General features: G+C 43.8%; 1 protein-coding gene across 1 annotated transcript; it reads right to left on the bottom strand.

Annotated features, from left to right (window-relative positions):
• Positions 1-18,891: 18,891 nt before the first annotated feature.
• On the bottom strand, positions 18,892-20,849 carry LOC133929852 (scarecrow-like protein 32). The gene has a single exon (XM_062376611.1). The coding sequence runs from the start codon at positions 20,503-20,505 to the stop codon at positions 19,258-19,260; it is 1,248 nt and encodes a 415-aa protein (XP_062232595.1). The 5' UTR covers positions 20,506-20,849; the 3' UTR covers positions 18,892-19,257.
• Between the last annotated feature and the right edge of the window lie 1,404 nt (positions 20,850-22,253).

The following is a 22,253-nucleotide window of genomic DNA, read 5'->3' as shown; positions in this document are numbered from 1 at the left end:
GTTCGTCATTGGGAGTATGACTCCACCAATACTCGAAAAGAGCTATGCCGCTTTATTGCAAGAGCGGATCTACCACTCAACAACGATGAGTTTGCTGTATTTGAAGATTACATTAAGCAAGCTCATACTCCTAGGTTCACACATGTTTCTAGACAGACAACTAGTAAGGATATGGTAAAATATTATAATACGTGTCGTAGCAAGCTTAAAGAAACATTTTAGTTGCTTTGACCTCGGACATATGTACAGGTAGAGCTAGAGAGGATTATGTTAGTGTGGTTGCTCATTATGTTAATAATGATTGAAAACTAGAAAAGAGAATAATAGGTTTCTGGTTGATTGACAACCCGCGTACCGGTGAAAATATTGCTGAAAAAATATCTCAACTAGTTGAAGACTTTGGTCTCACTAATAAAATATTTTCTATCACTTTAGATAATGCCGCTGCAAACTCTAGAACAATGGATATTCTTACTCTGTTGTTTAGTACATATGTTGAATCTTTCTTGTAACATTAACGTTGTGCTTGTCATATTATCAATCTTATAATAAAATTTGGTTTGAAGAGTTTGTCGCAATACCTAGACGATTTTTGTATTGTAATATCTTTTGTGAACTCCTCTAACCAACGAATTGCAGCATATAAGCAATATTGTGTTGCGATGGGTATGTGTCTACGTAAGTTTGCTGTGGACATACCGATAAGACGAAACTCTACTTTTTGATGCTAAAAAATATTGTACCGTATAAGAGCATATTTGGCGTGTTTATTCATACACACTATCATCAGCATAGGGTCACACTTTACTCATGGAAGCATATTGGTATGTTGCCGAAAGGATACTAGAGTTTTTTGAATTTTTTATGATTCAACTATGAGTTTATTAGGAGTTTATTATCCACCATCTTATTTAGTAATGCATAATATTGTTGAAATTGCTACTCATTTAAACAGCTATGAAAATAATAATCTAATAAGAGATTATGTAGTTCCTATAAAATCTAAATTCTTAAAGTATTGGAAAGAAAGTTCTTTGTTATACGTCTTTGTCTTTATTTTATATCCTAGAGCTAAAATTGTAGTTTTTTTTCGAGTTATCTCAATTCTAAGTGATGATCTTGGCCACAATTATTCTAATTACTATACTAATGTTCGTTCTAAGTTATTCGAAGTTTACGGTAAATATGAAATGAAGTATGGCAGAGTTCGCCTACAATGACCTTCACTAGCACCGACAACAAGTAAGAAGACGACAACGTGGGGAAAAATATTTGGTGAAGGTTCTTCATCAAGAAGTTCAGACTCTTCGTCACAATCGTCTACGAGTGTCGGAATTCCAACATCCAGAGGGGAGCTAACTACCTTCATCGACAGTGACGTTATCATCTATGAATAAGAAAACTTCAACATACTGCAATGGTGGCATGAGCACAAGACAAATTATCCATTGCTTTCACTGTTAGCACGAGATTTGTTAACGGTTCACGTATCTACAGTTTCTTCTAAGGCCACCTTCAGTCCTACTGGTAGGATAATCGAAGAGAGAATAATAAGTTGTCAAGTGAGATGGTAGAAATGCTCACTATAGTAAAAGATTGGGAACAAGCTGAAGCACGAATACAACACACTGCAGAGAACACTAAGCTTAAAGCTTCATTAAAAAATTTGTATCTAGATGTTGATGAGAACGAGTACTTTTCAATTTTCTGAGCTAGGTTGTACTCTTTTACCTTTGCTAGAAAGGTTTTTAATGAGACAACATATCGATAAAGCTCATTTTTAAAATTAATTTGTATCCCTATTATTTTTTATTTCTTTATTTTTTTTGAAAATGACCCGCCACCACTTACATCTCTCTTGGCCTATAAATAGCCATTAGTCACCATCATAATTCCTAAACATCCACTGATCCCATCGGCCACCTGCCCACCCATCTCTCTTTTTCAACAAATCAATTCTATATTTCCATCTATGGATCAAGACGCCGAGAAACTCGCGTGCATGGTCATCTGTGTAGCAAAATTTTGAAAAGGTCTTTAGAGAAATTAACGGTGAATAGGTAAGATTTGCTAAGTGTAATATATACAGCTATGAAATAGGTGCTAGGCCTACAATGGAACAGGGTACTTGAAGAAGTAATTAAATATTACAAACAAAATTAGGTTGTACTCTTTTTTTTTCCTTCTAATAGAAAGGTTTTTAATGAGGGCAACTAATCAATAAAGCTCATTTTTTCTATTTTCTATTTTTTTAGCTATTATTTTTGAATTTTTTTTCTTGTTTTGGACCCTCCTCTGTGCTCGTGCCTCCACCATGCCTCCCGTGCCGTGCCGGGCAATGCCGTGCCTTCGAGCCATGCCGTGCTGCCGGATCGACTAGGCCGTCATGTCGCAACCATGTCCGAATGACATGGCACGGCACAGTGGTTGACGGGCCGTGCCATGGGCCGAGGTCTCAGACTGGCTTGGCACGGCCCGTGAAACTTAACGGGACTGTTAGATCGTCGTAACTAGACCGTACCTAGTTGAGCCGTACCGGACCAGCCCCACAGGTCCATTTGGACAGGACTATGCATCAAATTGAGCACAAGATTTTAGACACTTAGTAGAATCGTATTCCCACTGCTCTACCACGAAGCTTCATTCATGTGCCAGTGGAGATTATGTGTGAAGATTCATGGGAAATGATGTGGAGGAAAGGAAAGCCCAAGACCGACCGGCAGCACCGGCATCCTTGGCTGGTGCCGTGTGCTACTTGCATGCATGTGAAGCACCAAATAAACATGCAGGCCAAAAGGCGAAACGACGCCCATGTCGCCGCGCATGGCGAGTACCCGGTAGCCGCGAAAAGGGGCATGAAAAGGAGCAGATTCCTGACAGCAGTAGAATATGATGACTAAGCTCTGCTCGAGTGAGTCCATGGCAGCCCCGGTCCAGTCCAGTCCCGTCCAGTCCATAGCATCGCAGCGGCAGCACAAAAGAAAAGCTAGTGCTGCTCTAGTACACGCATGTCCGTTTTTTCCACACGGCTACGACTGAAAAGAGAGCTCTAGCTCAGGTCGATCAGGCCCTGAACGGTCGGACAAGAGAAAGGACATAGCGAGGAGTAGCGGCTTATCCAAGTGTCCAGTCCAAAGGAGAAGGCATCTCTCAAGGATACCTCAGGTCTCAGGATGCAGATCGATGCAGCGAGAGCCGGCAAAAGGCATGGAGCTTTTTCTCTCGCGAGGGCTGACACATGATTGTTCCGTTTGCTGTCGTTTTAGCCAACAGTATCTTTCTTGATTTCGCCTGTGGAAAAGACTACTAGCGTTGTCTTGCTTGTTATCCGTTGGGCTGGTAAGAATAACAATTGCACATATATTTACGTATGTTTCACGTACCTAAGATTAATCTAAGATATAACAATTTAAAGAATTAAAAAATAATATAATAAAAAAGAGATTTGTATATATGAAATTTACAATATAATTATGTAATTTTAGAAGGGAGGTAATGACGAATACTCATATAGGAGGGTGAAAAGGATCATATCATTCAGAGTTGACTGTCCGTAGCAATGTTACGAGCAGAATTAAGATGATGACAGATTTAGATGAAAATAATTCTCGTATAGTACCTTGGTGTAAAGACAGCGTGACGAAGGCGACGTTCGTGGTAGATGACGGTGGAGGCAACATGCGGGCGGTGACACACCCTCTGTACAAACCCGACAGTGAATGTATGGACGACAAATATTGTACATTTAGGTATGGAAGACAAATAATAGAAGATTAAATATATTTTTAGAATATATAAAATATAAATATTGGACATATAGGTATGAAAGATAAATAATAAGAGATTAAATATATTTTTAGAAGGAGAAATAGGGTCAAACTTTGCATGATGAATATTTGATCAATTTAGGTGGACGGTGAAGATGGTGTTCACCCGTTTCATTCTCCCTTAGCCGTTTTCACCTATTAACGAGGATCACGAGAAAACAACCCTTAAACAGGCGATTTGCCCTGCCGAAACGGCGATTCTGGGTAAAAAACCACTTCCCGACCCACGTGCTCCGGTGGCCGGAGTCCGACCGGCAGGGTCCGGGGTGGCATGGTGCCGAGCCCGTGCCCAACCACCCAAAAACCAACGTTTGGCCGTTCTCCAGGCCAGCCCTACCACCCGTCCCTACTATACCTTAGGGACATCCCCCTCCTAGGAGTTCGGGGGATTTTTTGGGTCTCTAGGCTCACTGTTTTGAGATTTTACCTACGCCCTATTGTATTGGGTATTTCGTGCCCTTGGGCACACATTATCAAATCTGTCATAGCGTGTATTTTATAGAGGTGGTGGTGGCAGGAATAGTTATGGCCGAGGGTGCGGCAATGGCAGTCGATCCACTGGTGGACATGGTGGACATCAACCAAATCAAGGAGGTGGTGGATAAAGGACTGTGTGCCAGGTCTGCCATCGTGAATGACATGACACTCTTCATTGTTAACATCGCTTCGATCACAATTATCAAGCTGAAGATACCATCCGTGTTACATCTGCCGTCACCAATAGCTACTTGATGGATTCAAATAGGTATGCAGACATTGGAGCTACCGACCACATCAACAACGATCTGGAGCATTTGACAACGAAGGAGCGCTACACTGGCAATGATCATGTTCAAGACACCAATGGTGCAGGTTTGCCCATTGCCCATGTTGGAAATTCTTTCGTTGCTACTGCACCTCGATCACTCATGTTGAATAATGTGCTACATGTTCCTAAAATAAACACACATCTCCTCTTTGTCCATAGACTTGCTACTGATAATAATGCATATGTTGAATTTCACCCTAATCATTTTGTTATTAAGGATGAAATCATGAAGAGCACACTGCTCAAAGGCAAGTGTGAAGATGGTCCCTACTATCTTCCAAATAAATGCCCTAGTCAAGCACTTTCTTCAATAAAAAATTCCAGAGAAGTGTGGCATCGTTGGCTGGGACACCCTGCTCCTTCAGTAGTTCATAGGGTCTTCGAGGACAATAATCTTGTTGTAGTCACAAATAATGAAATTTCATTCTATGATGCTTGTCAATAGGCAAAAGTTCAATAACTCCCTTTTGCTTCTTCTTCACATGTTTCCTTAAATCCTTTAGAACTGGTCCGTAGTGATGTTTGGGGACTAGCTCGTGTTTCAGTCAATGGTTTCAAATATTATATAAACTCTGTTGATGGCTATAGCAGATTTACCTGGATCTACTTTATGAAACACAAATTTGAATTGATCCCATTTTCTATCAATTTTAGAAACATGTTCAACTCTTGATAGGGAAGAAAATATGTGCAGTTCAATCTGTTTGGGGGAGGGGGGGGGGGTTGAATATCAATGTTTGCATAAATTCTTTACTCATAAAGGTACTACTCATCATATTTATTGCCCACACAAACACCAATAAAATGGTCTAGTAGGGAGGAAACATAGACACATTGTAGAAACATGCATTGCTCTTCTGGCCCAATCTCACATGCCAAGTCGGTTTTGGGATGAAGCTTTCCATTTTGCATGCTATCTCATCAACAGATTACCTAGTCGTGTTATAAATCTTGATACACCCATACATTGTCTCCTTGGCAATAATCCTGATTACAAACTCCTTGTAGTGTTTGGATGTGCATGCTGGCCTAACTTAAGACCTTACAATTCTAGAAAGCTTGATTTTAGAACCAAATATGTGTGTTTGTTGGCTGTAGTGCAAACCATAAGGCATATAAATGCTTGGATAGACAGACATGCTGTATTTATATAGCTCCAGATGTCATTTATGATGAAAGTATTTTTCCCTTTGTAGTTCAACTAGAAAAATCCATATAGCCCACACAAACCTCTCATCATCCCACTTTCTTGCCCTTTGTTGCTCCCCTAGCTCAGTATTATGAGCAATTTCTCACTAACATAGTATTGTCAACAGACTATCCACCTGACACAAATTTGACAATAGAGCCAGCACTCAGTTCTACTCCTTGCAGCTCAGCAATGAATGAATTTTTCACTGATGATGGACTTACTAACCCAGTTGTTGAACATTCTGTTGGTAGTGTCTCTGATTCTGTAGGTTCTTCATATCGTGGAGATCAATCAAATCCATCAATATCTACTTCAGAACTGTCGAGTCAAGTGTATGGCCAAGCTGGGCTACCGTCATGTTATCTAGTGCATACAAGACTTTGAGATAATATAGTCAAGCCACAAGAGTTCGAGGATGGAGCTGTCAGATACACGTCAGAGGCTATTATTCATGTTCAAGCCAACTTCACATGTTCAAGCCATGCATTACTCAGAAACGAAACTTGGACACTTGTACCACCAAGAGAGGAATTAACTTAATTGGCAGCAGATGGGTGTTCAAGTTGAAAAGAATGACAGATGGCTCAGTTGATAGATTTAAAGCTAGGCTAGTGGCAAAGGGATTCAAGAAGAGGTTTGGAATTGGTTCCCTTGATACATATAGCCCAGTTGTGAAGCCTACCACAGTGAGAATCATCCGAGCTCTTGTTGTCTCTAAGGGTTGGAACTTAAGTCAAATTGATATTCAAAATGCCTTCTTACATGGAGTACTGCAGCAGGAGGTCTATATGAAGCAACCACCTTGTTATTCAGATACACAAATTTCCCCAAACTATATTTTTCAAGCTTAACAAGGCCTTGTATGGTCTAAAATAAGCCCCTTGTGCATGGCACTCAAGATTGACATGTAAGCTTCAGGAAATGGGATTCTCTTCTTGTAAAGTTGATGCCTCTTTATTTATCTATAGTAATAATGATCCCATTATATACATGTTGATATATATGGATGATATCGGTATTGTGAGTTCATGCTCCAAGGCTACTGACAAGCTCATAGAAGAACTAACAAAGGACTTTGCAGTCAAGGACTTAGAAGCACTTGAGCATTTTATAAGCATTGAAGTCAAGTCATATTCAAAAGGGATCCTTCTATCTAAAAAAAGCTATGCACAAGACCTTCTCAAGAGAGCAAACATGGAAAATTGTAGACCTATATCTACTCCTATGGCACCAAGTGAGAAGTTATCAAGAGAACTTGGAATTGTCTTGTCTGGTGATGCTCAGTTTCAGTATAGAAGCATAGTTGGTGGTTTGCAATATCTGATGATCACAAGGCCAGATATGTCCTTATCCGTCAATCATGTTTGTCAATATATCCAAAGTCCAACTGATACACACTGGGCAGCTGTGAAGAGGATGCTTCTGTGTATCAAAGGATCTCTTGATCAAGGTCAGCAACTTCAGAAATGGACAACAAACCACAACGCCTTCTCTGACGCTGACTGGCAGGGTGTCTTGATGATCGACAATCTACAAGTGGCTTTGCTATTTTAATGGGAACCAATTTGGTCTCTTGGAGCTCATGCAAGCAACTTGAAATTTCAAAGTCTAGTATTGAGGCCGACTACAAGGCCATCTCTAATGTTGCAGCTGAGCTCATATGGATACAATCACTGCTGAAGGAACTCAAAAAGATTCAGCAAAAGCCATCGATACTTTGGTGTGATAACCTTGCAGTGATTTATCTTATGGCAAATCCAATGTTTCATGCAAAAACTAAACACATTGAAGTTGATTTTCACTTTGTTCGTGAGCAAGTTGAGTGCAATGCACTGGATGCCCAGTTCATCTCCTCCAAAGATCAAGTTGTAGACATGTTCAGTAAGGCGCTATCAAGGGCTCCATTCATTTTGAATTGTAGGAATCTCAACCTGATCTAGCAGGCTGTGATTGAGGGGGGCTGCTAGATTTTTTTGTATTGTGTTGTACTCGCAGAGTAGTTGGTCAAGATTAGTTAGAGGCATGCATCACGGTTCGTGAGTGGTGACCGTGTTTGAATGTGCATCTTGGCCTCTATGTGGGTTTTGATGATTGACGACAAACGATTAAGGGACTATATATTCAATGGGCATTTGGATATGTAAAAGTCCTAATGATGAAAGCATCATGACATTGACGACCCCCAAAAATTGAAGAAAGAAGATGTTCAACGGTTTTACCTTTTAAAGTACTCTTTTCTTTTTGAAATTGATTCTAGGACCACTGTACTATTAAGAGGGGTGCAACGTAGTAGTTTGGTCATGAACTTAGTTCTAAAAAAGATCTTCACTTAGTTTAGAAAGCGATACAAAGTTCACAATACGGGCACCGAGTCAAAGTTTTCTCAGTGAAGTCAGAAGTTCCAATGTCTATATCAGATGTTCTGATATAGTCGGATAGTACAAAATTTGAGAACATGGTGTTCTCGGGTTGGAATTTATTTTAACATCGGATGTTTCGATGTTTTCATTGAAAGGTCCGATGTGGGTACTTTCGATGTTCTCAACAATAGGGTTCTTGATCTTGATTTAAAATCCAACATCTAAAGTTCCAATGGTTGGATCGGATGTTCCGATCATGGCTGTCCGGTTTTTGTAAATGGATCGAATGTTCTGATCCATTTACATGGGATGTTCTGATGTGTTGTTTTTATCGGGTTTGGGTTGGGAATGAAGTTCAAAACTGTCATTTTGAATAGATCGGATGTTTCGATTGTGTGCATCGTAACTTCTGATGTTAGCTAAAAAGATGTCCAACGACTAATTTTGAAGGGGTCTATTTATACACCTGTTACACTTGATTTTAATGAACAAAAACTAGATACAGCTTATGTGTGCCTAGGATGTTTAACACACATAAAGACGTCATAGGTGAAATAACATAAACAATATCCTTAACTTAAACGTACCTTCGATCTTATAAAAGGGACCAGCTGGGGTCAAAAGGCAAAGACACTGCAACAAAACTAAGCGTAGCCTTCATCTTCAACTGGGCGACTCTACATGCAATCGACGGAGAACACACCCTAGAATGTGCAATCTTCCACGAAGTCTTCAATATCTTCCTCGACTGAGCAACATTGTTTGGGTATAGTAAGTATGAGAAAGTATGACATAAGGCCAATATCAAGAATGATCGAACTCAGGGGTTTGTTTGCATAAATACCATCTATGCTAACGTAAGAGTTATAAAATCATCCTATTTAACTAGATGATTTATCATGTTATTACCAACATCTAGAAACTTCTCCACATGTTTCCTAACTACCTGAAATCCATATCAGGTTCCCAACCCAACCATCTTGATATCCATCACAGGTAACCAAGGTCCATCCACTATTACCCATCACAGGTAACCAACCATCCAACTACTATACATCACAGGTAACCAACCATCTAATTGTTACCAATCACAGGTAACAACCATCCAACTGCTACCCATCATAGGTAACAAACCATCAACTAAACTAAAACCAAAACCCAAACCAACTAATCATGTGAAGGGATCACGCCACTCTTAACTGTGAGCACGATTTATATATGTTTTACATTCTGCAGAGGTTGTCCAACTTTACCCACAAGTCACGATTCCCATATACACGTGCCATCACAACACTTACACACTTCTGAGGTATGCAGCTAGGTTTCACTACAAGGTCGTTACAAAATATCCTCCTAACAAGAATAAGCCCGCTGAGGTTTCACCGCTGTTAAAATGGCATCACATCACCCAGAAGCCCTCTCTTGTGCCTTGTAGCTCTAGAAAGAATCACTCTTTCATTCCTACACCACCCTTGGCTTATACTACATTGATGATCTGCTAATTAATTGGCCAGGTTATATCTATATAAGCCTCGTGATTGAACTGTTAATCGATGTTACCCGTTCCATGAACTAGTCCTTAGGATATTGAGCAGACACTACCACCAACCATAGTGTTTCCACGCACATGTGCATTCCCGCATCATCCTCATATAACCTTTTGCTCAACATCCTTATGTTTCATATTGCTACAACAATTACCACTATTTTCAACTCATAGTTGCATAGACTATTAGTCATGTTTAACCAACAACCCAACCATACACTTGTGCAAGGCTAAGCATAAGCTACCCAACATAACCACTACTGACAACTAGGACGATAAGAGATATATAGAATATGTGACTATAAGTAAATATGATTCAGAATTAAAAGCATGCATATTTGAAATAAAGAACACATGTAAAAAATTGAGATCTGTGTGTTCAAGGACACTTGCCTCCTTCCAATGTGCTGCTCAGTGCTATCGAAATCTTGATCTTAAAGTCCCTCGAACTGTTAGGGAATACTATCGACTAATCGCGGGAACTATCGACAAACAACACAAACAAAACACTATGAACAGTATACCAAACATCACCAAAAACACATTAAAAACATTGTGGTTGGATAGGTTATGATTTTAGAAAAAATTAGACACAAGAATTGCCTAAATCAGAGTTAGGATGAAGGAGAATAGCTTTTGGAAGATGGATTAGCCTAAAAAGGAAAAATTGATTTACCAGAATTATCTTCTTGTAGTAAAAAGTTTTATTGCGCAATCATTGTGTCAGATTTGACAACGTCATTGCCTAAGGTTCAAAAAATATAGGGTTGATTAGACTTCGCTGACTAGGCTAAAGAGATGATGTGACGCTAACTTGGCATGCCACACAAGCGCCACCATGGGTTAAAGAAGAGTTATGCTGAGATCTAGTCTCGACCACCTATGATGGGTCAAATGGCCGAAGGTTGTGTTGCTAGGTTAAGGATACTGTCGCTGACTCTGTGGCTTTCGACAACATGGATTGTAGAGGAACCTATCTGGAAAACTCCGATGATAATTCTATGATGGATCTAGACTCCTCCTCCAGTGGAGATAACCCCCGAGAAGTCTTCGCCATCGAAGACGTGGATGCCAGTCTGGACGATCATGATGATAACAATCCCGCATATACACAGATCCTCATCGCTTCGGCTACAGGAGACAACGGGCAGCCTCCACTGGTCACAACTTCTTTGATCCCAAACCCTAACAGAGTGCGGGATCTAATATCTCCTAATCATCAACATGAGGCTCAGAGCTACAGATCCGCAATAATGCAGAGGCTCCTCCTTCTACAGTAGGCCCCATGCGCCCTCTACTGTAGATCTGACGACCCCTGACAGCAAGGGTTGGATCAACTTGATGACTGGCAACGCAAAAGAAGCTATCATCTAGGCCGAGAACTCTCATCTAGTCATCACAACGGATAGCTCTAATCAGGGGTAGTCACGCATCAACCCCTCTTGAGGTGAATCAGATTTAGAGAGACGCAATCCCAGAAACCGGATGGTCCAGAAAGATAACCGAGTGCCTAGCCATCGAAGGACCTCACCGATCAGAAATAACCTCATCAATGATCTGCGCGAGGTTATAGAACGCCAAAGACTCTCAAAGACACCTGAGGAGGAATCAATTGTGCCTCAATGACCTAATCAGAGACGTCCCAACACAGCTCGAGTAGGAACTAGGGTAGGTCTCCGACCCCCATGGGTAGAACGCCATTAGCTACCTGGAACGAGCATGGCGCCATAAACAAGTTCCAGACCTTCTCTCCAGAACTACAGAGGGTAAACTAGCCGCCTCGATTTCGGCCCGGGACTATCAAGAAGTACAATGGGAATATAAACCCCATTGAGTTCTTCCAGATCTAGACTACGACCATTCAAGTGGCTGGTGGGAACGAGAAGGTGATGGTGAATTACCTCACCATAGCCATTGAAGCGATAGCTAGGACCTGGCTGACTAACCTACAGCCAGGGATAATCTACTCATGGGAGCAGCTATGCGGTCTATTATGAGCTAACTTTCAAGGTACGCACATTCGCCCAGGCATGAAAAACGACATCTTCCGTTGAGAGCAGGCAGAGAAAGAAACTTTGTGTGAGTTCATGTGCCACTTTAGCAACACTCGAAATACCATTCCTAAGATAAATAGCTATAAAGTTATTCAGGCGTTTACTCGAGGGGTTAGGAGTTGACGATGCATCAAAGACATCGCCAGAACGGAGGCCGAGATAGGCAAGGACCTCATGAAGAACGTCGATTAGGCAACTAAGGCCGAAGAGTCATTCATGTTCATCAAGGAGAGCGACCAGAGCATCAAACACTCTTATCCCGAGCTCGACAACGACGTGGCAAAGAGCAAGTGCAAGAAGAACTCTAAGGGAGGTAAGGGCAATAAAACCAAAACTGATGAAGTGTTTGCAGATATGCCTAGCACCCATCCCGACAAGCACTCTGGCTCATCGCGGGGCAAGTGCTACACACTGTGCACTAGTGAATGTGATGGCAAGCCTCGGTGCGACCTCCACTAGACCGACAACCAAAGCCTCCACTAGTGCCGTCTCTGGTAGAAACTGGTCCAGGCCATGATTGACAAGGCAAGGGAAAGAAGACACATGTTGTGGCCCAGAGTAGGGACTCCAACTTCGATAGCAGTGAGGACAACTCAGACACGATGTATTACCAGCAGAGAGAGAGGACCATCGACCACATGTTCGTCAGCTTTGCATCTTACATGTCCAAGCGGTAGTACAAGACGATGGCTTTAGAAGTTTTAGTTGCTACCCCTAAGGGTCACCAAGCTGTCAAATGGTCGAATGTTGAGATCTCTTTTGGCCAATATGACTACCCTGAAAACTCCATATGGCTTGGAAGCTTCGCAATAATGGTCGAGCCTATGATCAATTACTGTAAGATCTCCCGAGTGCTTGTCGACGGAGGAAGTTCCCTGAACATCCTCTTCACAGGTGCACTCGAAGCAATGCAGATATCCCAATCTACCATCAAGTCGGTTACACAATCCTTCCACGGCATAGTACCTAGATCTTCGGCCACACCCATCAACTAGATATCGCTCCCTGTTACCTTTAGGAAGCAGGACAACTTTTGGACAAAGAAAATTTTGTTCGACGTGATCGACTTAGAGATGGCGTATAATACCATCTTGGGACGACCAACCCTAGCTAAGTTCATGGTTGACGCGCACTACGCCTATTAGTGCGTAAATATACCATGGCCCAAGGGAGTTATTACCTTCAATGGCTGCCCTAAAGCAGGCCTCCACTACGACAAGTGGAGTCTCGATAAGGCGATGCAACACCAACCCAACAAAGAGACAAATAATTGGAGGCCTAAGGCGGTCGTGAAGTCCCATGACAGCGCCAAAACTGTTCCTCTGAACCCAGCGGGGCCATCCAAGACCATCTGAATTGGCTCTAACATGGATCCTAAATGGGAACTCACGCTCATCACCTTCCTCTAGGCAAGCACCAATGTGTTTGCATGGCAATCGTCTGACATGCTCGGTATCCCCAGGGAGATGGTCGAGCACAAATTAGCTATCTGGCCCAATGCAAAGTTGGTCAAACAGAAGCTCTAACGATTCGCACCCAACTGAAAAGAAGCAATCAAAGAGGAAATCGAGAGGCTTACAAAGGCTAGATTTATCAAAGAGGTGGATCATCTCGAGTGGCTCGCCAATCCTGTCATGGTTAAAAAATCAAACAGCAAGTGGCACATATGTGTGGACTTAAGTGATCTCAACAAAGCATGCCCGAAGGACACCTTCCCCCTACCATACATAGATCAGATAGTCGACTCCACCTCAGGGTGCAACTATCTAAGCCTTTTCGATGCTCACTTTAGTTATCACAATATCAGTATGCATCCAAAAGATGAGTAGAAAACCTCATTTATTACTCCATTCGGAGTATATTGCTGTGTCAAGATTCCCTTTGGATTGAAGAATATTGGCGCCATGTACCAACAAGGTATGTAGATAACATTCCATCACCAGATTGGTTGAAACGTTGAGGCCTACGTCGACGATCTCGTCATCAAGACTAAAAACAAGGAAGATCTTATCCCTGACTTGCAAGAAACCTTCGATAACCTGCGCAAGAATCAAGTCATATTGAACCCAAAGAAGTGCAACAATACGGGATTGATGTCATACCAGTAGATTGAAGTTAATCCTGAAAAGATCAAAGTCATCGAACAAATATACCCCCAGGTTAGTACAAGAAGTTCAGATATTAACTGGGTGTATGGCGGCTCTTAGTCGTTTCATATCATGACTCGAAGATCAAGGACTTCCTTTCTTCAAATTGTTGCGCCAACACAATAAGTTTGAATGTTTAAAAGAGGCAGACAAGGCATCCAAGAATCTAAATAGGTATCTTTTGTCCTCCTTATGCTAGTAGCTCCTAACCCAAACAAAGATCTTCTATTATATATAGCAGCCGGACTGTGTACTATAAGCAGGGTATTGGTAGTGAAAAGGGAAGTTCCCGAGAAGAAAGAGAGGGTCCAACACCGGTATACTATCCAGAAGCCTCATTTCAACGTACTAATGGGAAGCTTGACAATGGGTAGTGTAAAACTACCGTATCCGGACACCCTAGAGTTTTTCTACTATCCTAGGGTATATCTCTATCCCCGAGAAAGGAATCTCCAGACGTATGAAAACTGCCTACAGATACTCGAGATCTCTTGTAAACAAGTAAGTTTATCTCCAAGAATGATAAGAAAAGATTTTAGGAGTGACACAATGACCCCCTATATATAAGGAGTTAAAGGATCCTACGGAGGACAAGCCAATAGAAGTCAACACAACTCTATTGAAGCCATTCAAGCATGCAGGAGCTTTGAACCATCGAGCCTTCTACAACTTACATTTGTATTAGCATCTCTCACTGGCTACACACAAGGGAGTCTTTTGACTAAGTTTAGATCTATCTAGGTTAGTCGAGCACCCACTTTAAACAATCCTAGAGATTAATACAAGATCAATATAACATATGTTTATTATTCTAAGAGAGATCTGAACCTTTATAAGATAGTATGTGCTGTGTGGTTCATCTATTTAAAACATCTCATATTATTTTTATAAGTTCGTAAGATCAATGGTTCACCAATTGTTGAGCGTGACCATGTCTCCAGCGAGCGTGTTCGGAATGTGCACGATACCGTTGTAATTCCCCCGCTATAAATGGAGATCACGATCCACTCTACATTGGTGCATTTGTCAATTCAACTCTCTCTTGATTCTTATACAACTATCGTCCTCCTCTCTTTCCTTCTCTCATCGCAAAAATCCCCACGAATCAATTAGGGCAAACCGAAACAGGAGTAGTAGCATTCGGTTTGGATCTGGGATCTGGATCCAAGAAAGGCACTAAGAAGAAGCAAATCTAAATCGGACGAGAGAGAGAGAGGAGAAAAACTCGCAAGCTAGGATTCGTACTAAGAAAAAAACTGAAGAACAAATCCACACAAGCAAGTTGTGATGGATCTAAGGCCATGGATGTGATACGCGCTGGTCCTGGTCCTCCTCCTCATTGCGTCACCCCTCCCATCTCCTCCCGACTCCATCCTGGAAGCCCCTCCCTGTTTGCCGCTCGTGATCCCTCCTTGGTCTTGGCCTCTCCTCCTGTATGAACCAAAGGAGGGCTTGCTCCAGCATGCCAACACAACGGTTACACTAGGTTGGGGGATCGCTGGCTCTCATGCTCATCTTGGGTGCCTTATCGAGGTTATCCATGGCAGCTACCTTAGAGGTGACGGCGACGGTGTGGTGGTCGCCGAGGGGAGGGGGGCGAGAAGAGATGGAGGGAGGGGAGACCGTCGTCGACTACGATGTAGGGTGGTGCTCCAGGTTGAAGGAATAGAATAGGGACAACGTCAAGGGGTGTTGGGCTGGCTGAAGACAGCAACGGCCTGGATTGAAAAGAAATCAGAGAGAAAAAACAAGAGAAGTGCAATCTTAGTATATTTGATATTGTATCTCTCCAAAACTTAGAAAAAATATTATTTTAATAGGTTCGGTATGTTCTAGCAAATAGCATAATTTTTAAGTATCAGACAACAAACATAAAAAGAATGTGTGATATAGCAAAACCACACCTAAAGAAAAATATTATTTTAATAGCCTCAGTGTGTTCTGCAAATAGCCACAGTTTAAAGAATCCGACAGTAAAATAAAAGAATGTGTGATAAAGCAAAACCACACCTAAAGAAAAATATTATTTTAATGGGCTCAATGTGTTCAGTAAATAGCCATAGTTTTGTATCTGGCAACAAACGTAAAAGAAAAAAGAATGTGTGATACAGCAAAGCCACACGCAGTGTCCTATAGCAAAATTTGCTAATTTACCCCTCCTATTTTAAATACTTAATGCTTTATCAAGATTCGCTTAAAATTTTAAAATTTTAACCGTGAATAGCTTTAAAATATAGTTATAATATGTAATAAAAATATAATATTATAAAAGTATTTTCTAGATAAATTTACATGTATAATTTTTTGATATTTCTAAATTAAATATTTTGGAAGCTATTATTAGTCAAAAAGTTTAAAATTTTAACTAAATCTTGATTAAAATGTCAAGTATTTAAAATGAGAGGGAGTAATTCGGATGAGGTGCACAGCAAGTCGCCGGGCTATAGCCTATAGGCCCAAGCAAAGTCGCCGGGCTATAGCCTATAGGCCCAAGCAAAGTCGCCGGGCTATAGCCTATAGGCCCAAGCAAAGTCGCCGGGCCTTGAGATGTCGCCCATCAAGTTCTGCCGGCAGGAATAAACATTCAACCTAGTTTGTCAGCGGTGAATAGTTTACCTGAAATGACCTGAAATGATGGTAGAGACTAGAGAGGAGGTCAATCATTCTACCGTTGCATACATATCTTTTCAGTAAACTATACCATTGCAGTTTTGCATGCATTTTCCAGCCAGGAATAGTTGCATCAGGAATGCCGAACCTTTTGAACGACAGAAGGCCAAGTGGCTAACAGCAACAGAAGAGAACAAACTGTGTTCCATGCCATCAGAAATGTTGAGACGGTTCGTTTAGACAAAGACTGCTCGCATCAGAAACAACTCAATCATCATCCTAATGCACTCCAATATCCCAGAAGGTTGAGCAATAAAGCATGGTATGCATGAAATTGCAAACGCTTTTGTCAGTAACCAATTGCAATGAACATGTTGGGTGTCATTACATAACTAGTTCCTAGCATCTGTCAAGCAGACATTTTAGTTTGGAACTCGTTTAACAAGCTACAAAGTTTAGCTCCCCACTCAGGAAGTACCTAAATGGCCCAAAATCTGGGAAGCATCACTTTGGTGTGGAGTTGATATATTTCAATCCTAATACCCAGGGGTGCATTGCATTTGCATAGCTAGAAATATTTAGCAGGACTACAGAAGGATCATGCCACTTTCTGTTGTGCTTTACATAGCAGCACTTTCAGCAGAATTTTGTTGATAAAAGTAATTTTGGAGCTAAGAGTTAGCAGCGGCAAAATGGAAAGGCCAAGGGACACCATGGATGGATGCACAGCATTCGGGCAAAGAAACCGACGGTAATTTTACATTTTTCTTGGCCATCATCTATACATAACCATAATTTCTATTCGCAAATGTTTATCTCCCTAAAATCCTTTGGGTTCCACATCATACGAACATAAACTGATGAACATTACTAGTACGTGACATGAATGATAGACGAAAATCAGTGTGGGTTTGAAGTGGTGCCATTACTCTGCAAGATCAGCATCCTAACCAGGGAGCCATCCAAGGTGACATCCTTCACATCCACAACGCGCGACCTCCTGTTTGTGAGTGCCAGCCTCTACGGCTCTACCACGTGCATGGCGCTCCGACCGGCCCGTCGCAATCTGCAGTGGCGGCTGCGTGAAGACGGCCGTCTCCAAGCTCTCTTCCCTCCGCAATTCTGCCGCCGGTGCCGCCTTTCTGCTGCCCCGTTCGAGTAGCCTGAACGACCGACGTGCAGGCGGGTGCACAAATGTGTCGACGTCCCACACCACGGCTGCACCGCGTTCGCGCCCCGCCGGACGGCGCGAACTGCCGCCCGCGCGCGAGAGAACAGCGTGTGCAACCTCCGGACCTAGCCGCGCGCGAGGAAGGAGGAAAAAGGTGCATGCGCTGGGCACAAGTGTCGCGGGGACGGCGAGGCGTGCTCGCCTGCTCGGGCTGCGCACGTCGCGCAAGGGTGGCCCTTGTTTCATTCACGGACCACCCCTGCGGAAATTTCTCTTTTTAGTTTCTTCCTCTAGAGAATGTTTCGGATCCTGAAATTTCGTATGATGTTGAGTACCTTCGTGCCCCGTTTACATGAATTTTCTCCTGATTTATGCGCGTGTGTGCCTCCGTCAAATTGCAGTTTTTTTTTTGGGATCTCAGGGTGGCCAGGGCGATGGAGACGCACGTGACCAGCCGCTGTGCGCGCCGGTCTATCGCCGGCGGCGAGTGCGCGGTGGAGACGGCCGTGGCCTCCAATTTTGGGCACTGGCCAGCAGATTGGATCGTCCGCATTATGGGCTGATCGGAGCTGGGTTTAGGGAATCTTTGGCAGGCAAAATTTTGGACTCAAAGTAACTTTTGGGCCTTGTGGTGAACACACTTTCTGTCCCACCTCGAGCCCACAACAAAGTTTATTTCTTTCTTTCTTGCTTGCTTGACCGCAAAAAGGAGTTTCTTTCAGACAGATCATCGTCACGTTCGCTAGTCACTTCGTTGCTCATCAACTCAGATTGTTTTCGATAAAGAAAGATTTATTAGCTTTTATTGTTATATCAAGATAATACAACTGAAAAAAAAAACTACTCTCAACCTCTACATACCAAATGCACATAGCCAAAGAAAAACAAAAAAGAACAAGCGAAAAAAGAAAACATGAATCATGGTAAAAAACAATGCCAAGACTAAAGTGGAGGGGCCTCAATCTGGAGGCTAGACTCACACCTAAATCGGGTGAAGAACTTTCTGACCAACCTCTCCAGGTGCGTACACACAACTGTCACCAATTCATCATATCTTGATGTTATTGTCGCTATAATATAGACCACATATGGAGCTAATATAAGTATAGATAACCTGTAAAAGATAATTTTTTTCTCTTATTAAAGACAATATCATTCATGTATATCTATAGTGACTAACAAAACGCTGCCGCCGCAACCAATATTTGGGCTTTCTGTTGTTTAATAATAGCACGAAGCCAAGTTCCAAACTTTTTCACGGTAGATGACACGCAAAGGATTACTCTTTTGTGAAACGAGATGCTTATTCAAAAGTCCGTAGTACGTGCTACATGAGATCTTCATTTCTCCCGAGTGCTGGTCGGTTCTTTCACCATGATCATGGACGAACGAAAATGGCTAAACTTCTGAAGACTGTTTCTATGTTACATCCGTTTACTTTAATTTGATCCTTCTTGAGATAATCAGCATTCTAACCTACTTCCTTGCCATGGCGTCGTGCATCCTTGCTGTAGTTTTGATCGCTAATGGAGGTGACTAAACTTAGGTGGGCGCCCAGGCGCTCGTATACACGGCGCCATGCCCCTTCCAGGTGAGCACCAGCATGTCCTCCTCCAGCTTCACGCCCCACCCGGTCGCGTGCTCGCTCAGCAGGCGCCTCACCTCGGCCGCCTCCTCCTCGTCGAACCCGACGCCGGAGAACCCGTTCCTACGCATCCTCTCGGCGAGCCTCGCGCCGGACTCGGACAGCTCCGCGCCGTCGGCGTCGGCGTCGGCCCCGACGACGCCCTCGATCTTCCGGCCCACGGCCGCCTCGTGCTCCAGCCGCCGCGGGCTGTCCCTGGGCGCGGACGTGTCCAGCGCGTCGAACAGGATCCAGTGGAAGTTAAAGCAGCCGGCGATGCGGGACGCGAGGCTCGGCGAGTCCAGGTCGGCGTCCTCGTCGGTCACGGTGACCAGGCACGGATTCAGCGCCCGGACGGTGCTGAGAAAGGCATCCCTCGAGCCCGGGGCCACGTGACGTAGCCAGCTCTGGCAGTTGACGACGAGCGCCTCGCCGTCCCGTAGCCCCAGCGATGGCGGGTCGGACAGGACGGACGCCGGGTCTTGACACAGTGTTTGCTTCTTTGGAGTCGTGCCCTTGACGACGTTGAACTCTAGCTGCACGCCTTTCGACTTCGCGAAGTTGCCCAGCCGGAGGCCGAGCTCCTCGTCCGACACGCCGAGCAGGGGGGACATGGAGGGGCGGGCGGATGGCACGGTGATGCGGAGCGCCGGCGGCCCCCCGGGACGCTTGGACAGCATGTCGATAAGCGTCGGCCACTGCATGCAGTGCGTGACGCTGAGATCGACGACGTGCACGGCGTCCCTGCCCGCCACCGCCCGGAGGATGGCGCTGTTGGAGGCCGTGAAGCCGAACCGATGCCACGGCGTGAGGTCGACGTACTCGGCGAGCTCTGTGACCGACATGGCCCGCTCCCGCGGCGCCCCGCTCGAGGGCAGCCTCACGGCGGCCACCTGGGTGCCGGCGGGGCCGCACAGCCGGCGCGCGCGCGCGACCAGCGCGCGGAGCAGCCACGACGTGAGCCGCTGGTTGGGGTCCCCCTGCGAGGAGGCGATGTTGTTGAGCACCCACATGGCCTGCTGCGCCAGCGTCACGTCGTTGGACTCGAGCGCGGCGGCGCAGTGGAGGAGCAGCTGCTGGATGCGCGGGCCGTCGATGAGCGCGCCGGAGAAGCAGACGGAGCTGTGCTCCCTAAGGCCGCCGCCGCGCCTCAGCTCCTGCTCCATGCTCCGCCTCCTCGTACGGACGTGCCAACGTGCTACAGAATTTTGGATGCCGATGATCCAGCAGAGCCAAGCCAAAATAGCTAGGGATGGCTAGATCACGACACTTGTCGGCCTCGCATTGGGCGGATGCGGATTATTTCAGCTCAAGTTGTGAGGAGGTGTGGAAACAAGCAATCCCTAGAATGATTGAGCTGCTACTTGCACCAACACTTTGTTTGGTTGCATGCAACTGCAAGCTGAGTGTGTAAATTAGCAGGGTTGAGGTGCTTGTAGGTAGTTTTGGTTTGCTTGTCGGAATGACTTGGCCTATTTATAGGAGCTATGCGAAAGATCCCCTCTTCATCTCCATGGGGGAGAAAATTGGGTAGCAATTTGGACTCTTTCCATGGAGAAAAGACAATGCAATTATCTTTCTTAACGCCCTTGTCTGATTGTGTCTGAACTCTGGTTATACTACGAACTTTGGACTACTATATAATATGGTATATTAAGTAGGCCTCAAATTCTTCTTGACTAGATTGCTACGGACTACTCCTCCATCGAGCTAGAAAACACACTGAAAACACTTAGGGCCTGTTTGTTTCCAGCTGCTTCTGGCTTCTGGGTTTTTGTCGTCAGAGCAAATGGGTTTGCTGAGAAGTGGTTTCTGAGAAGCCAGAAGCTGCTTCTGAGGAAAATGAACTAGAAGCTGAGAAGCTCGCTGAGAGTGGCTTTTCTGAGAAGTTATATGCTGAGAAGCCAAAAATTTATTGTAGAAGCCAACAACCTATTTTCAAAAACAGTTTTTCAGAAAAACCAAAAGCACAACTTTTCAAAAAAACCAAAAGTAGAAACTCAAACAAACAGACTCTTAGGCCGTGTTTGTTTGAGCTTCTGCTTTTGAGCTTCTCTGAAAAGCAGTGCTTTTAGCTTTTCTGAAAAGCTGCTTTTGGAAATAGGTTGTTGGCTTCTGCAATAAATTTTTGGCTTCTCAGTACATAGCTTCTCAGAGAAGCACATCTCAGCGAGCTTCTCAGCTTTAGTTCATTTTCCTCAGAAACAGGCTTCTGGCTTCTCCAGAAGCCACTTCTCCAGAACCTCGTTTGTTCTGGCTTCTGGCTTCTGGCTTCTGCCAGTAGCAGAAGCAGTTTCAGAAGCAGAAACAAACACAGCCTTAGTATCAAAGCAGCTAATAGAAGCTGATTCATGAAATATCAAGTTCAGAGTTCAGACTTTTTCTTTTTGGAGATTAAAGAGTTCAGACTTCAGGCAGCATTCTTCCAACTAACCTTTTTGTTCAAACAGTTCAGCTTACAGAAGCTATCATGACATGAATTATGTTGTTAACTGCAGTTCCACCATTGTTAAACTTAGATTAATCAACGCCGGTGAGAAGGCGACGGCGGAGCAGCCATAGCCGCCCCCCATAGCCGCCCGGACTCTTTGGCCGTCAGAACACACCACGAAAGCTCTGAATAAACTTACATCTATTTGTCATTCTCTGTACCCCATTTTCTATACCAGAGGCGGTCGTTCCTAGAACCAAACAAGCAAGTAGGCCAATTCTAAAGCAAGTAAAATCCACTCGTACGGGCATCTCCGGTCTCTGAAGAAGTTATTGTTATTGTCACTCTGAGCCTGATTGAAGCATAATTGGGGTATGTTCGTTTCCCTTTCTTGTCGTATCCCTGTCTTTTTGCCTTTGATTTTGACGAACGATTGGTTGGGGAGAGAGCAAAAGGACATGAAATTTTAGCTCCGGTGATGTG

This window comes from Phragmites australis, chromosome 9 (genome assembly GCF_958298935.1).
Source record: "Phragmites australis chromosome 9, lpPhrAust1.1, whole genome shotgun sequence".
NCBI lineage: Eukaryota > Viridiplantae > Streptophyta > Magnoliopsida > Poales > Poaceae > Phragmites > Phragmites australis.
This window is presented reverse-complemented; position numbering and strand designations above follow the sequence as displayed.